Genomic DNA, 15,932 nt, shown 5'->3' with positions numbered 1-15,932 from the left:
CCTCTCCTTTATAGTCTTTGAAACCCCGTGCGTAGTTTATATTTACAGCACATCTAAATTTAGACTACCCACATTTCAAGTCCTCAATAAAATTCCAAGTCCACATGTGGTTTGTGGCTTCCATACTGGGTACACAGTTCTTTATTGTCTAAGTGAAAAGAATGATTTTTCAGTTGAAAAAGTGTCCACCCAATAGCCAAATTAAACACCTAATGATAAAGTAAATGTAACTGATGGGGAAAGGAAAATAATAATTTTGAAGAAAGTATAGACATTTTGTATTTCTATCAGGGTTAATATTTTTTAATAGCAATTTTGTTAAATTTAATCTCCCCAAATCTATGCTATTAATAATTAGCTAAGTTCAAGTTTAAATTATTTAAATTTTTAATAGCTATTAAACACTAAAGCCATACATTTTTATAAAATTAATATTCAAAAACATTCAAAAGCAAAAACGTTTTATAGTAAATGCTCCCATATATATCGAGGTCCATACTTTACCGACCAGATTGTGGTTATTTGGTTGGTTGGTTGATTGGTCATTTTGTTTGTTACATTGTTGACTTCTTTTGGGTAAGCTCTAGCATAAGCCTTCACCATCCTGAATCCTACTGTTTTCATTATCATGTTTTGACATCTTTTCTGACCAACGCTTAATTGTATGTTTTGAAAATATAGAAATTGTGTTGTGTTTTTTAGCGTGTTTTCTCACTGCTAGAAAAGACTTGGCTTGGCACACCAATAAAGTTTACCTGGCAGAAAACATCAGGAAACTACCTTGCAGTAACAGGGTAAGAAATCAGTGAATGTTGGTAAAGCATCCTAACTCCAAATGGTTGTATGCCCACCTAACTACACTATCTGTTCAGTAGAAATTCTTGGGTGATGACTGAATGGTGGGAAAAGTAATATATTTCCATTAACATCACAATTCATAGAACCTTTTCCCTGGTAATAACTTTTTACATATAAATTATGAAACTGTCGTGAGAAAATAAAATCACTTGGGTGTATAAAAGAAACTCTTTAGAGAAATAAGAAGAAACATTTAAATCGTATCTTTGTGTTCTGATTGCTTTTAGAGCTGATCATATTGTGAAAATCTTTGATCGCCATGGTCAAAAAAGAAGTGAAATCAACTTATCTGGGTAAGTACAGTGGTAGATCCAAAACTTTTTCAAGCTTTGTGGCCTAAAAAATAAAAAAACACTGTCTTAAAACTATAATCAAATAGAATTTTATAACATATCTCACCTGTATCTCCTATTTTGCTTTCTCCATTTGCAAAGAGATTTGGTTTTTTATACCATAAACAGTTAATGAAATATGTATATATATAGTATATGAATTAGAATTTAACGTTTATAAACATTCATACATTCACAGTTAAGCTGTAAGACAGAATTATAAATGAGTCCATGTGAAAGAATTCTTATTTAATTATAAACAAGCTTTAGTGTGTGTATATGCAGATAAGCCCATATGGCTGTAGTATTTCCTCTCTAATAGTTACTTTCTGCATACTTCTTAAAGGACAAAAACCTTATTTTAAGGAAGTCATTCTAGACTACAGTAAGCATAACATAAGCATTTTTAATGATTCAGTGTGATCATTCCCTGTATTAGTTATTTTACTGATAGTCTTAGTGGTTATTATGATGTGTAGAGTCCCTCACCTAAATGGTCTTATGCTGCCAAGCTTTTTAAATTCACATCTGCTTTCTGTAGCTTATCGCCACCATCTTTGCAAATCAGGTTGCTTTACTTCTCTCCCACCCACCTAATGCCACCATTTTAGCATTTCCCATTGCTCTCTTTTTTTTATTATTATTAATTTTTTTTTTTCATCCAGTCAACCAAAATTTTTTTTTTTAATGCTATTCTTGTCTGCTTACATTCTTTTTATTTATGTATGTATGTATGTATGGCTGTGTTGGGTCTTCGTTTCTGTGCGAGGGCTTTCTCTAGTTGTGGCAAGCGGGGGCCACTCTTCATCGCACTGCGCGGGCCTCTCACTATCGCGGCCTCTCGTTGCCGAGCACAGGCTCCAGACACGCAAAATCTCTGAAAATATTATAGAAAATTAAGATCCCAAAACATATTTTATTTATTTATTTTTAACTTTTTTTATTTTTGGCCACACAGGGTGGCATGTGGGATCTTAGTTCCCTGACCAGGGATCGAACCCATGCCCCCTACATTGGGAGCACGGAGTCTTAACCACTGGACCACCAGGGAAGTCCCCCAAAACATATTTTAACAGTTCGAAGAATGAAATAACTGAATACCCAGCTATCTTATGTAAAGCTGAGTATGGCTTAGCCAATACCCAAGAACAGAGGGTCTCCAAATGAAATATAGCATCAGAGAAGGAAGGAAAGGTTAATCTTCAAGGAAGTTCTTAAATTATAATAAACATTTGGAGTAATTTTAAACAGTAAGAAACATGTTAAATAGAGCATTTCCTATTTATAACTATTTTGTTATCTTAATTGAATCACTCTTATTCTATTAAGATATGAAATGAAAATAAACTTTCTTACTGACTATTTCAGAAATCAGTCTTTCTTGTTGTTTGCAGTCCTACGTCTACCCAGCCTTGATCTGTTCAATACACAGTTTATCTAGTTATAACATCATTTCTTATCAGTACCTACTTTTTCCCTCTGTAAATCTGAAATAACCTTTCAAAAGTTGATCATACAAATTTCCTCTTGATTCCAGATGTGATTCCTTTCCAGAGGTGCTTGATGAGTTTGTTTTACCAAAGGGCCAGGCTCTTTATAGGTGTTGAGAAAATCTGCTAACTTATTAGGTATAATTATATTTAATATAGTATATGAAAATGATATTTAAAATAGAATTAAAAATGTTTCCATCCCCTCAACAACAACATAATTGGTGTTAGTTTTATCCAGGCACTGAATGGTGAGTTATATTTCTCACTTTAGAAAGTTTATGACGTATTCAAAAATAGATTGAATGGTCTTGTTATAGACAAAAATCACAAATAGTTGAGTGTTTAAATTTCTTTCCCTACTTGAAAAAAATGCATAGTGATGTTTTGCTCTCTTTTTAAAAAGTAACTGTGTTGCTATGGATTGGGATAAGGATGGAGATATCCTAGCAGTGATTGCTGAGAAATCCAGTTGCATTTATCTATGGGATGCCAACACAAACAAAACCAGCCAGTTAGACAGTGGCATGAGGTAAGGATAACTTTTTTTATATTTTAAATCTTCACTTAGAAATATCATTATTTGCAGATTTGATGCTACAAATACTACTTTCATTATAAAGATGCATTGATAAGTTATTTTCTTATAAAGGAAAAAGTTCATTTCTTTTTTAATTGTTATATATAATCCTATTAATTTTGTTCAGTTAATTAGAATAAAGTTGTTATGATTATAAAATATGACTTCTTAAAAAGTTGCTTTCAATGGAACAGACTAAAATGTCCAAAGAAGAGAGAAAATGTATATGGGAAAATCTGGAGATGGGATTGGCTGCAGGCATGGCTAGATCAAGGGGTTCTAATGATGCAGTCAAGACTGTCTCCATCTCTCGGCTCTTCCTTTCTCTGTATTGACTTCTTCTAAGACTCTCTCCCTTTTTTAAATTTTACTGAAGTGTAGTTGATTTATAATGTGTTAATTTCTGCTGTACAGCAAACTGATTAAGTTAAACATATATATATTCTTCTTCATATTCTTTTCCATTATGGTTTATCACAGGATATTGAATATAGTTCCCTGTGCTATACAATAAGACCTTGTTGTTTATCCATCCTATATATGTAAGTCAGACTCTTTTGATGGCTACTGGCAGGTGTCAGCTTATACCATTCTTCACAGCAAGTTATGCCAGAGAAAAGAGCATGCCCCTGTCACATTACTAGTGTCCACTCATTTCTTCAGAAGGTCTCTGAATAAGGTAGGCAGGGCCATGGCGTTGATAATCCTACCCAGTGAAGAGTGGAGTGAGGGTGGGGCAGTTCACAAGCGGGAAAAATCCTGGGCAGACAGAATAAATTGCAGGTCTCTGCTAAAATGGAAACCATTTTGCCATATGGAAAAGAAAAACCTGTAGGTATTTACAACTAAAACTGCAGTTTTGACCTTGGACAAATTGCTTAACCTCTCTTTAAGCCTCAATTTCTTCATATATGTAAAGAGTGTATAGTAATAATAATCTGCTTCATGGCATCATGTGGCCTGCAGGTGGGCAGGAAGAGATCACACACATACCGTAAGATTAGACTATACTTTTCCAACTTACTTACCAAGGAATAACAGAGCAGGACCAAACATCACCTTAGCGCAGGTTCTCTTGACCCTCCAAAGTGACGCACGAGACATGCATCCACAGGCAATAGTGTCTGAACAACATCAAGTCTTGCTAGGTCTGAGAACCTTCATTTCTTGTTCTGTCCTTTAACACTTCGGTACATCACTTTTCAGAAGGATTTTACACACCCTGTGTACTTCCATTCAAGAGGATGTTTATAAACATCAAGTGTTGCTTCTTGAACCAAATTGAGCATCAGTGAGGCCACATCCTGACCCAGAGAAAAATGCATAATTAATCCCAGGTGTTTCGAATTGGCAGCTATGCCTCCCACTGTCTATCTTCCCCCGCTTACATTTTCTCACATCATCTCAGGATTGTTGTGACAGTTAATTGTATGCAGTGGCCAGGCACCAAAATAAGAACTGAGGGAACAGTAGATGTTATTGTAATTATCAATAAGATAAAATTAAGGGTGTTTTACTGTTGCTATTAATATTTTAATGTCTAAAGGCCTTTGGCTATAGAAAGGTATACCTACTACTATTTGTTTTTTTGTTAATGATCAATCTAATATATCATGATAGTTAACAATTTTGAATATCAAGTTTGCAAAATTTTCTTAAATATTTTGCAAACTTAAGTTTCCTTTAAACAATTAAAATTTCATTTACAAATTTAATCTGATTAGATTCTTCTGTGCACTTCAAACAAATAATTCACAAAGCGTCAAATATAATTATTATAGAAGTTGCTGCAATGCCACTTAACTATCTTAAATTATTAGGTTAGCACAATGGGTTGAATTTATTTCATCATTTTTACTAAATGTATTTTTTCTACCTTTTTAAGATTATAGTGGTACTTACCCTGATCCTACCTAGGCCTACAGCAGTAATCATTTAGTTTTTTACCTGGGATACATCAATCTTTTCAGAGAATTTCTGAGTACAGCATCTGGTTCATCAACCAATTGATTCTTGGTTGGATCATGGGACATGGTTGCTTCTCCCAAGGCCATTCACACCCGAGTACTAGTCGCCCTATTCAGCTTCTTTTCTAATTGACCTTCAACTGTCATATCAGCAAGAATTTTATAAACCTGTGCCTTTCACATAGGTTGCCTTTTTTTGTAGCCAGGTGCATTTTCCTATAATAATATATTCATTACATTTTTCTTGGCCAGAAATATGTGTGATTATTATATGTTGGCCTGATCTGTTAGCATAATTGGAAACATATGTATGTCTTAGGATCTTACTGTACTTTGTAGGACCTTCTAGAGGTCTTATCTTCTAAGAGAGGAAAGATGAAGCCCATTCAGCTAACTCTTCTTTTGAAGACATTTGATTACTTGATCTTCTTGGAATACACTATTTAATCCTATTTCTAGTTGGTTGTTGTGTGACTGTTAGTACTGATAAACTGTTGACTGGACTAATATTGTTACACTACTCTTACTATATGTGACCACAGTTGCTAATCAGACCTTGTTCTTGTCATATAGTTCCTCTTTTCTCTGGTACTATTTAGCTCACTCCAATTTTTTAAATTCATGTTTTCTGAGCAGCAGACTCCAAAACAGGATTAAATGTGTAAAGTGTTTATCACAGGAAATATCTGTGAGGGAACAGAGAGGGAGAAGAGGTTAGAAGAGCCGTCAGACCACAGTGCATGTCTGACCCTTGTAAAGGAGAGAGGGAAGAAAGAAAGGGGGGTAGAAACATCGGGGACCGCAGCACAGTTCTAAAAAGTTCAGCTAGGCCCAGTCTGAGCCAAGGTTACCATCAAAGGAGCCCTGTACCTCCCAGGAATGGGCCTCAGCAGGACCCCTGCCATGCGCAATCATTGTCTGGGAGCAACCCGTGGGAAGGTGTGGTCCCAGCATGTTGAGGTGATGGATTCCAATGCCTAGCAGCTGGGGGCCTTGGTCAGTTACACTTTCTATAGTTAGAGATCTGAGAGGCATGCTCTCAGGGCTGCTGTACCTGCTTAAACTGAGAGACAAATGCATATTTATCTTTTATAAAATATGTACTTAATATCTTTTATAAAGTATACTGTATACTTAATATATTCAATAATTGTAAATATATACTCAATTGAAGAAACCTAGCAGCCTGGTATATTAATACTTCTTATTAAAATTAATTTTTAGCTAAACATTTTATTACATTCACTTATTATTACAACTAACTTTTCCTATGCTTTAAGTGAATTTTTGTCTTCCAAGTATCATTAGGTTTTATGGCCTGTCGCAAACTCAACTTGTTTCAATTAAATATGTAATTTTTAATGCTCAAATTCCCCTAATTTAGCCAGAGGAGTCCCCTTTAAGCTGACTCTTTTGTCCTTTTATTACTGCCCTCAACATTCTTGAAAGCTGTGTCGCTTTCTGAAAACAGTAGCTTGATCTATCAGTGACTCGCAAAGTTTAGCTGCATCAGAATCACCTGGAGAGCTTATGAAAACACAGCCAGCTGGGCACCACCCGCAGAGTTTCTCATGCAGTAGGACAGGGGTGGGATCTGGGGACTAGCATTTCTGAAGTTCCCAGGTGATGATGCTGGTCCTGGGATTGTATTTTCATAACCACTTTTCTAGATCCATTGTGATTTCTTTCCTCAGTATATAAATGAGCTACTCTCCAAGGAGTCTTGATTCCCTTTAGTAGAGGATTGTATAAAAGTTCAACCTTTGGATCCTAGAATGCGCAGTAAGAACTGGTGGTAGGCAAATGTGCTTTCTACCTCCTTATGAGCTACTCTTAACAGTGACAGAGCTGGGAAATATATGTCCTTTTTCATGAATCATGAATTCCCAGTGATTTTTCCAATTTAGTATATCGTATAGTTGGACACTACTTTTTTTTAAAGCATGAGATGTTATCATCCATGAAGATTTTTACCACAATTAGAGTTACAACTATCATTAGTAGACAAATTAATAAGTATCTCATCATGAGTCATCTGATGAAATTTGAGATTCCATCGTGACTGAATTGAAGCCTATATTCATCATACATTTGTATTTTAAGTCTCACTCACCTAAGATCATTTCATAGTGTCTCAGAATGTCTTTAGCACTTCTTCGTTGTCCTAAAGCATTAAGTTGTAATTTTGTACTTCAGCTTCTAAGTAGATGTTAAAACTATTCATGAAGTACTTTTTAAAAGGACTACTTAGGGGGTTATAATTGTGAATTGTTTAGTAATTTGTGTCTTAATGTTACAGGGATCAATTGTCTTTCCTTCTTTGGTCAAAATTTGGAAGTTTCCTGGCTGTTGGAACTGTTAAAGGAAATTTGCTTATTTATAATCGTCAGACATCTCGAAAGATTCCTGTCCTTGGTAGGTTGTAGCTGGAAACACTGCTAAGTATTTGAGATGCTTTACACAAATGTAAATTTTACCACCTCAGATTTCCCTGATATTGCAAGAGAAATTTTGTAGTTAAAAATTAAGACTTCCCTGGTCAAGCCATACATCTATCTAAACTAGAAGATCCATCTTCACTACCTACTAAGAGTTTCCCAGGCTATGTAACTGGCTGCCCTAGGGTGAGCCTGTGCCTTTGGACACCAGTACATTAATAGCATGGCTTCCAACTGTACCTTTCTCACCCAGATTGTGCCTCTGGCATGGAATAACTCAGATGCATATCAACACATTAGTAGATGGGCTAAAACATTTGGTGGCTTCTTGGACAGAGTATATCCAGATTCCTAATTCTGACCCCTCACTCTCTCCAAACACCAATTTAATCTAGGAGTGGACTTTGAGTTATATTTCCCTCAGGGTGTATGACTGGAGGGTATGTGTGTCTAATCCTTTGACCTTCTTGGTTCAGTCTCATTGATTCCCCCAGCCTCTGGTCACCTAGCATCTGCCCTCAGACTCCCCAGGAGGGAACAGTATCGATTCTTTTCAGTTATTGTAACATCATGCTGGTGAATGGTGAAACAGTGGGCTTAATTACATACAGGTGGCCAATATAATTTACCACTAATGAAAGAATTAAATCCTGGAGATAATAGTGCCCACAGAATACTTGAGAAAGTGCCTTTCAATTAAGGACACTTGTTCATTTCAAATTATTTTCACATATATGTATATCTTTCATAGGAATATTTTTAGTGCTCTACCTAAACAGTTATGTCATTGATCCACTTGAAAAATTAAACTAAAAACTTTTGAGTTACAAAACTCTGCTTTCACCATATAAATTAGTTTGACTTAAGTAGGCATTTTCTGTCTCCCACTTCATTTACAGGTATATTCTACCAGTTAACTTATAAGCCCTAGAAATTTTGACACTTGAGGTATAAGAAAATAATTTGTCAAAGCATGATTATTTTGTGTCAGTATCTGTCATATATACATGATTTTATATGTGATCTTTGTATTTAGTATGAATATTGATTCTAATCTCAGCTAATTTAATTCACTGTGTAAAATGGAAAAGATTCAGGCTAATTATATATTTTAGGTCCTTTACCTGCCTCTTTCAGAGTTAGTTGTGATTTGTGGCTCTGCTTTTTTTCCTTTGAAATAATTTACTTTCCTAAAGCCAAGGCATTTCACTTCCAATAGCAGCTGCACGAATGCATGGTTTTTACGGTAGCTAATGTCTGTTACCTTGTTTCATCATGCTCTGATTTATTTCCTTGAACTAGACTAGATATAGGCAGTTCTCACTTTGCATGCTTCTAACATGCATGAATTTCATTGTTCACAGTGTACCTAATATTGCCAGTCTCCCAATAACATGATTTACATTTCAGTGGCCATAGTATGGTAACTATAAGTTAATACTAATTAAATGAGTCAATACGTGTAAAGTGCCTAGAACACTGTTAAGTAAGCACGTAAAACATGTTAACTGTTATCAGTGAAGTTAAGGCTAACCTGAATTCTGAGCACTAGAAGAAAAGGAGAGATTTTCTTCTCCCTTTCTTGAGTATAGAAAAAAGTTTGTCTTTGGCATCTTTCCACCTCTCTTCACGTACTCCTTTTTTCCCTTCTAACACCCATTATTTTGGACACCCAGTTCCAGTGTACCACTTAATCTATGATCAGCAAAATCTCCTATTTCCCAGTCTCTTCTCTGAATGTTCCCTTCACTTTTGTGCTCTGGTCTTCTGATTTGAAATACTACCTCTATAGTCCCATGTTTATCTCTTCCAAACTCTAGACTCATACATCCAGCTGCTTACTCAACATCTCCAATGAGATTTCTAGTAAACACTTCAAATTTAATATCACCAAAACCAACAGTTTTCCCTCTCATCATTGATGGCATTCCATCCTTTTAGATATTTAAGCCAAACCTTATCGTCATCCTTGACCCTTATCTTTCTCCTACTTTCCATACCTAATTTGCCAGAAAATCTAGTAGGATCTATCTCCAGATATCTCCAGAATCAAGACTGTTCTCATCACCTTTACTGCTGCCACCATGGTGTGGGGCTCAGACATCTTTGACCTGGATTTCTGGAATATCTTAACTGGTCTCCCTGCTTCAGATCTTGCCCTGCTATAGAATATCCTCAACCCGGAGGCCACAGTGAGGCTTCTGCTCGAAACTCTCCAGTGGCTCTCCATGTCACCCAGGGTCAAAGTCCTCACTATGGCCAGCCAAGCCCTCTGTGACCTGGCCCTTGGCGACTCTCTGACTTCATCTCTTACTCATCTTCTGGGACTTCACAGCCATACTGTCCTCCTACCTGATCCTCTAACACACTCGGCACACTCTGGCCTCAGGGTCTACTCACTTAACGACTATTTATTTAGAGCCTGCCTTCTGCATACATACTGTATTAGGTTCTGTAAGGGGTACATGAATAAAATAAACATGATCTCTGTCTCAATAACAGCTAAAATAGCTAACATTTATATAGCATTTCCTATATACCTGGCAGTCTTCTAAGTGCTTTAACTCGTTTGATCCTCAACCCCTATGAGAGAGCTCCTACTATTATCCCCAATTTTTGGATGATGTGACTAAGGAATAGAAAGGTTAAGTCACTTACCCATGGTTTTGCAATAAGTGGTGGAGCCACTTATTCAAAATAGGCAGTCTGCCTCCAGAATCTGTATACTTAATTAACCTTGGGGCTCTTGAGTATTTATCTATCCCAGGACCTTCGACAAATGCCCTCAGTGTCAAGCATGCAATTTGCACCCCAAAATGTGGTTTTTGCACTGTCTAGATTGCTCAATAAAAAAACGTCCTGATACTTAGTGGCTATCTAATATCCCTCACTAGCTAAATGAGTCAATTTTTAACACAAGTCTCACGAAGGTGCCTTCATATTTGTACCTCAGTGTCATGAATCATTGTATGTCCTTTAGTTATATACGAATAGTCAAAACTGTGATGTTGAATCTGCTTATGCCAAGGGTCTCCCACACTGTGAAGCTGAATATAGTAAAGATAGCTTTGGTGCTTTGAGATTTAAGCACATTTTGTGCTTAAGACATTATTGTGATAGGTTTGGTTATATGGTAAACAAACTTGTCAAGGGGTGGAATATCTTTTTATGTTAGGACCTATGCTCATATGCACATAAAAAATTGGAAAACAGGATTGCCCTCATATGCCTGTATCTTGATTTACAACTTGGTAATAAACTGTTTTAAATAAGGTTGCTTAGACACTAACTGCTTTGATGAGATTTAAAATTTCTTGTCTGTTTAATTTCCATAGTATATTACCTAAACTTTCAGATTAACATCACAGATATCTAAAATTTTTTTTGAGAAATCAATATGTACAAAAATCATCTCTTTTTCAGGAAAACATACTAAGAGAATCACATGTGGATGTTGGAATGCAGAAAACATGCTTGCTTTAGGTGGTGAAGATAAAATGATTACAGTTAGTAATCAGGAAGGTGACACGATAAGACAGGTAATACAGTAACATCTCTTTGGTCGGCTATATTCAAATTTTCTTCCAAAACAAAGTTTGTCTATCAAACTGATGTATAAAATTTAAAAATCTCTATGTGAGATATGTATACAGTAACTTCACATTCTAAACATCAAATTTTTGTAATGTATTAGGACATTTTTCTTTAATATGAATACTTTATCCAAATATCCTCCTTTGTACATTTCCCATTGGCTAGTATTAGCATGGATTATCAGCTCTGTGGTTATAGTCAAACAGTATATTTGTGAAATAACTCTTATTTTATATATGTATGTTTACAGCGTAAATGTTAACAACTGGACTCAGAGTCAGGTAATGTAATCAACTGCCTGATTCTAAAGCCCACTCCTTTAGCTGATATGTTAAATTGCTTCCAAACTAATCCTAATTAAATTTAATTTTAGGGTTAAATTTTACTGATGTTCAAATTTCCCAAGATTGATTAGATCTTCAGAGGCTCATCTCAAGGGAATTTGTATTACCCGTAGCTATAGAAGCTCACCAGTGGCAAAATTTCACTTTGGATGACTTGGCTTATGATTTATTACTTCTAGAGCAATGTTGACATTCTTTGAATACCTGCTAGTTACATGGCACTGTGCTATGTACTGTAGAAGAAATATGACTACAGAAGAAATATGAAATATGGCCCTATATTAACTACCTATTGCTGCATAATAAATTACCCCCAAAACTTAGCAGTTTAAAACAACAAACATTGCTTTGCAGTTTTTGTGGATGAGGAATCCAGGTGCAGCTAAGCTGGGTGCTTCTGCCTCAGGGTCTCTCATGAGGCTGCAATCATTTTATCAGTCCGAACTGCAGTCTTATCTGAAGGCTTGACTGGGAACCACAACAAAGCAGCTGGCAAGGGAGTGAGAATAGTCATTCAAGACTTAAGCTGCAATCGTTAATAAATAACCTGATCTCAAAATTATTTTTGCTGTATTCTGTTCTGTAGAGGTGAGTCACTAGGCCCAGCCTACACTGAGGGGCCGGGATGGGGATTACACAAAGGCATGAACACCAGGAGGTGAGGATCATTCCAGACCATCTTAGAGGCTACCCACCATAGGCCCCCTACTCTCAAGAAGAGAAAACGAATCATGATAAAACATATATCATCTTATATGATTATCAAATTGTGTGATATAGCTTACAAGTCCTATAACATTTGTGAGATAGAGGAGATAAATGAAAGTTGGATTGTGAATCTGTAAGAGAGAAGATGATCTAAATCAGTCAGTGTGTAGGCTAAACTATTGTAACAACGAGACCCAAAATTACAAGGACTCTAAGAATATGGTAGTTTGGGTGGTTTTTCCTCTTTCTTTTTCTCATAAAACAGAGAGGGGTAAGCATGTCATCTATGTATCTCTGCTTCTCAAGGTTGTATAAAGTCCCCCTTCCTTCCTTCCCCTCCCTTCCTTCCATCTTATTGTTCTGCCATTTTCTAGGGTGTTTTGCCCTCATGTGCATGGTTAAAGGAAGCATACCAGCACCTCATTTCAGCCCCAGGGAAGGGAAAAAGAGAAGTGGAGTGCAAGAAATTTGTGAACGACCTAATCTGGAAGATGCAATCATAATTTCCATTCATATCATATGACCAGAACCTAGTTATATGGTGACACCCTGCTGCTGCCAGGGAAGCTGCAAATTTAGTCTGCCTAGGTGATCATGTGCCCTGCTAAAACTTGTTTTAATGGGTATTGTAAGACATTTAGCAGTCGCTGTCATTCACTCCAAGCAGAACAGAACAAAGATAAGAGGAAAAACTTATTACAGCTTGTTCATGGCTTATTCCAGACTGGACTGACTGAAGATTTGGGCTTTGATTGAGAATTTATAGAAGATAAGTCTGAAGAAGAAAGTTGGTTCTTGTATCTGGAAAGCTTTGAAAGTGAGATAGAAGTAACTCAGTCATGTTGAGCAGACCATAGCATGATTACAATGGTTCTTAAGGAAGGTTAATATGGCATTACAATAAAGATGTTAAAAATATATATATATATAGCATTACTGTAAAAAATAGTTTCTAGAAACCTTGTAATTTTGGTCCATCTATATTGGTGTCCTTTAGAATTAGAATGCTACAGGTCCCCCATCTTGTATCCATATCACACATCATCAGTAGATATTGGCATTTTTTTTCTTCACTGAATCAAGACCTTAGAATACTTTTCCACACATAACAGCCAAGGAAGCCATTACCGCTCAGCCATTATTAACATACAAGACAACTATTTCCCATTTTTAATCCCCAAGAAGTATGCTTCCAGAATTTGGCATACTACTTAAGTTATGATGCAGTAAACAAAACATACGTTATAAGTATTGTTTTGTCTGGTATTTTCTCTTCATTGCTTTGACTTGGCTATTCTGCAGAGCACTCCATTGTAACTTGTGTGGATTTATCTTTATTTATCCTGCTGAGGACTTGTCTTGCTTCCTGAATCTGAAGATTGCTGTCTTTCATCAATCCTGGAAAGTTCTTAGTCATTATCTCTTTGAAATTCACCTCTCGCCCTTTCTATTCTGTCTTTCCAGAGCAACTGTTAGACATATGTTGGATCTTCTTGTATCTCTTGATCTCTCTTTCATAGTTTCTTTTTGTCACTCTTTGCAATCTTCAGGATAATTTCCTCAAATCAGTTAACTTATTCTTTCTTCAAATTTGTCTAATCTTCTGTCCATCCCATTGAGTCTTTATTTTAATGGCTCTACTTTTTATTTATAGAAAGTACTTTGTAGTTCTTTTTAAAATCTGCCTGGACTTTTTAAAGAAAGTGTTGTCTTTTCTTGTATTTATGAGTCCTTTTATGTTTTTAGCCATTTTAAATGTATTTATTTTATGATCTCTTTCTGATAATTCTGTTCTTTTTAGATCTGGTGACTCTTCCTCTTGATCCATTGTTTGTTTCTGAGTTTTCTCATTTTGAATTGTGAGCTCATCTCCAGCAGGGCTTGACTGTGGAAGTTTTTTGCAGCCTTTGCAGAGGCTTTAGATTCGTTTTGGCCAAACACTGCAGGGAGTTTCTAGACCACTCAAAGTATAACTTTGGACCTTAGACCACAATGAGCATAGGAGGGAAAGTCTTTGATTTGAAAAGAATTTTTTCTGACCCAAAGCCCAGCTTGAGCCAAATGGGCTTCCTTATTGTCTCCCTTTACCAGCTACTGCTCTGGATATCTGCAGCATCAGTTTCTTTACACACTTTGGTTTTCAATTTGATCTTTGCTTACGGTCCCTGGAAATCTTCCTAACCTTCTTTCAAGCTTATCTTAGCCATTTAATAAGATACGTGTTCAGTTTCATCCAGAATTTCTAGAAGTTTGTAGCAGTGGGATTTTCAGGTTGTTAGTCCAACCTGTAACAAATGAAAGCAAGTTACCTGTTTTAGTAATAGAATGAATTTGAGTTTGGGGTTTATTCATAGTGATAGTATTTTCACCTTTGCAGACACCAGTGAGATCAGAGCCTAGCGACATGCAGTTTTCCATGATGAAGACTGATGACCGCACCTCCACTGCTGAAAGCACAGTAAGAGTTCTAAATCAAATCCAGGCCCAAATTATTTTGGTAATTTTTTAGGATATTCTGTCTCCTTTTCTAGTATGGTTCAGAATCTATAGTGATAAATAAATTATAGTCCTTCACTTATTAAACCAATGCAGGCCCCAGTTTCTCAGGCCTAAATGTTTTTTCTGCTGCCACCTAATATCACAGCAAGTGAGGACAGCTTCCTGTTACACTTGCTGCTTTTCTTATTCTTATGGTAGCAAAAACAGTGGGGGCACCTTGAAAAGCAAGAGTATTGATTTCTCTATCTTTTTTTTTTATTTTCACTCTATCAGATGTGGGGACCAGAGCTCTGGAAATTATAGTTTTATTTTTTTAATACCCTAGATCGTTTTCCCTGCCACATTTTAACATTCGGAAATCCAGATGATTTTTACAATCAACAAGAATATATTTAATGAAGTAATGTTCCTTTATTTCTCAAAAAGCTATTATTAAAGTGATAATAACTCCTAACTGGTAGCGTCTTAGAATCAAGGAAATATATCAAAGTGTTTCTCTTTACATATATATATCCATTACCCTTAATGAGCCCAAATAAGTAATGCACTCTTTTCTCTCCCCAACACAGTTAGACCCTCAACTGAGAATTATAGTTAAGTACCGACTTGTACCAGCTGGATAGTAGTCTAGCCACATTGACCAGTGCCCTGCAGGTGATGGGAAGAGTGATGATATAAAAAGCCGAGCTAGATTATCCACACAGGTGTGGACCTGTAATCCCAGATAGCCCAAAATCAAAATCAGACAGCCTTAGGATAGAAGACTCTCTATACTCCGGATATGAATTCAGTTTCAATGGAACTATGTCAGACCTACCTTCCTGTACTGCACAGGACTCATATTAGAGGTACAGAGAATTTTAAAAGGTTATTCCATCGAGCTATTTTAGTGTACTTCCAAGGGTGTATTGCATATATGTGAAGCCAAGGATCCTTCCCAGACTGTATATTAGTAAAATGTTACAAATGTTTTGAGTTAGTCATATTGTTACCTTACTAATTATAACATTTAACATGCTAAATTTGGCTCATTGTTTTTCTAAATTAGGTTTATGCTGTTTGGATTTGCTTATTAGTCTTTTCATGAAGTACTGAGTAATTCATTTCATAATCTCTTTTATT

At 36.1% G+C, this 15,932-nt stretch overlaps 1 protein-coding gene across 7 annotated transcripts in view; it reads left to right on the top strand.

Annotated features, from left to right (window-relative positions):
- KLHL5 (kelch like family member 5) overlaps window positions 1-15,932 on the top strand; it is a 195,384-nt gene that overhangs the window by 106,031 nt on the left and 73,421 nt on the right. For 3 of the 7 annotated variants that reach the window (XM_082464085.1, XM_082464090.1, XM_082464091.1), the window contains 6 exons: window positions 703-794; window positions 1,086-1,151; window positions 3,087-3,212; window positions 7,527-7,642; window positions 11,089-11,204; window positions 14,689-14,769. In XM_082464085.1, coding sequence (XP_082320211.1) covers window positions 703-794; window positions 1,086-1,151; window positions 3,087-3,212; window positions 7,527-7,642; window positions 11,089-11,204; window positions 14,689-14,769 — 597 coding nt within the window. The other 4 variants (XM_082464089.1, XM_082464092.1, XR_014264392.1 and 1 more) reach the window with 4 other exon arrangements.

The sequence above is a fragment of the Balaenoptera physalus genome (genome assembly GCF_965194825.1).
Source record: "Balaenoptera physalus genome assembly, chromosome: 5".
NCBI lineage: Eukaryota > Metazoa > Chordata > Mammalia > Artiodactyla > Balaenopteridae > Balaenoptera > Balaenoptera physalus.
The sequence above is the reverse complement of the archived record's forward strand: the minus strand, read 5'-3'. Positions and strand labels throughout refer to the sequence as shown.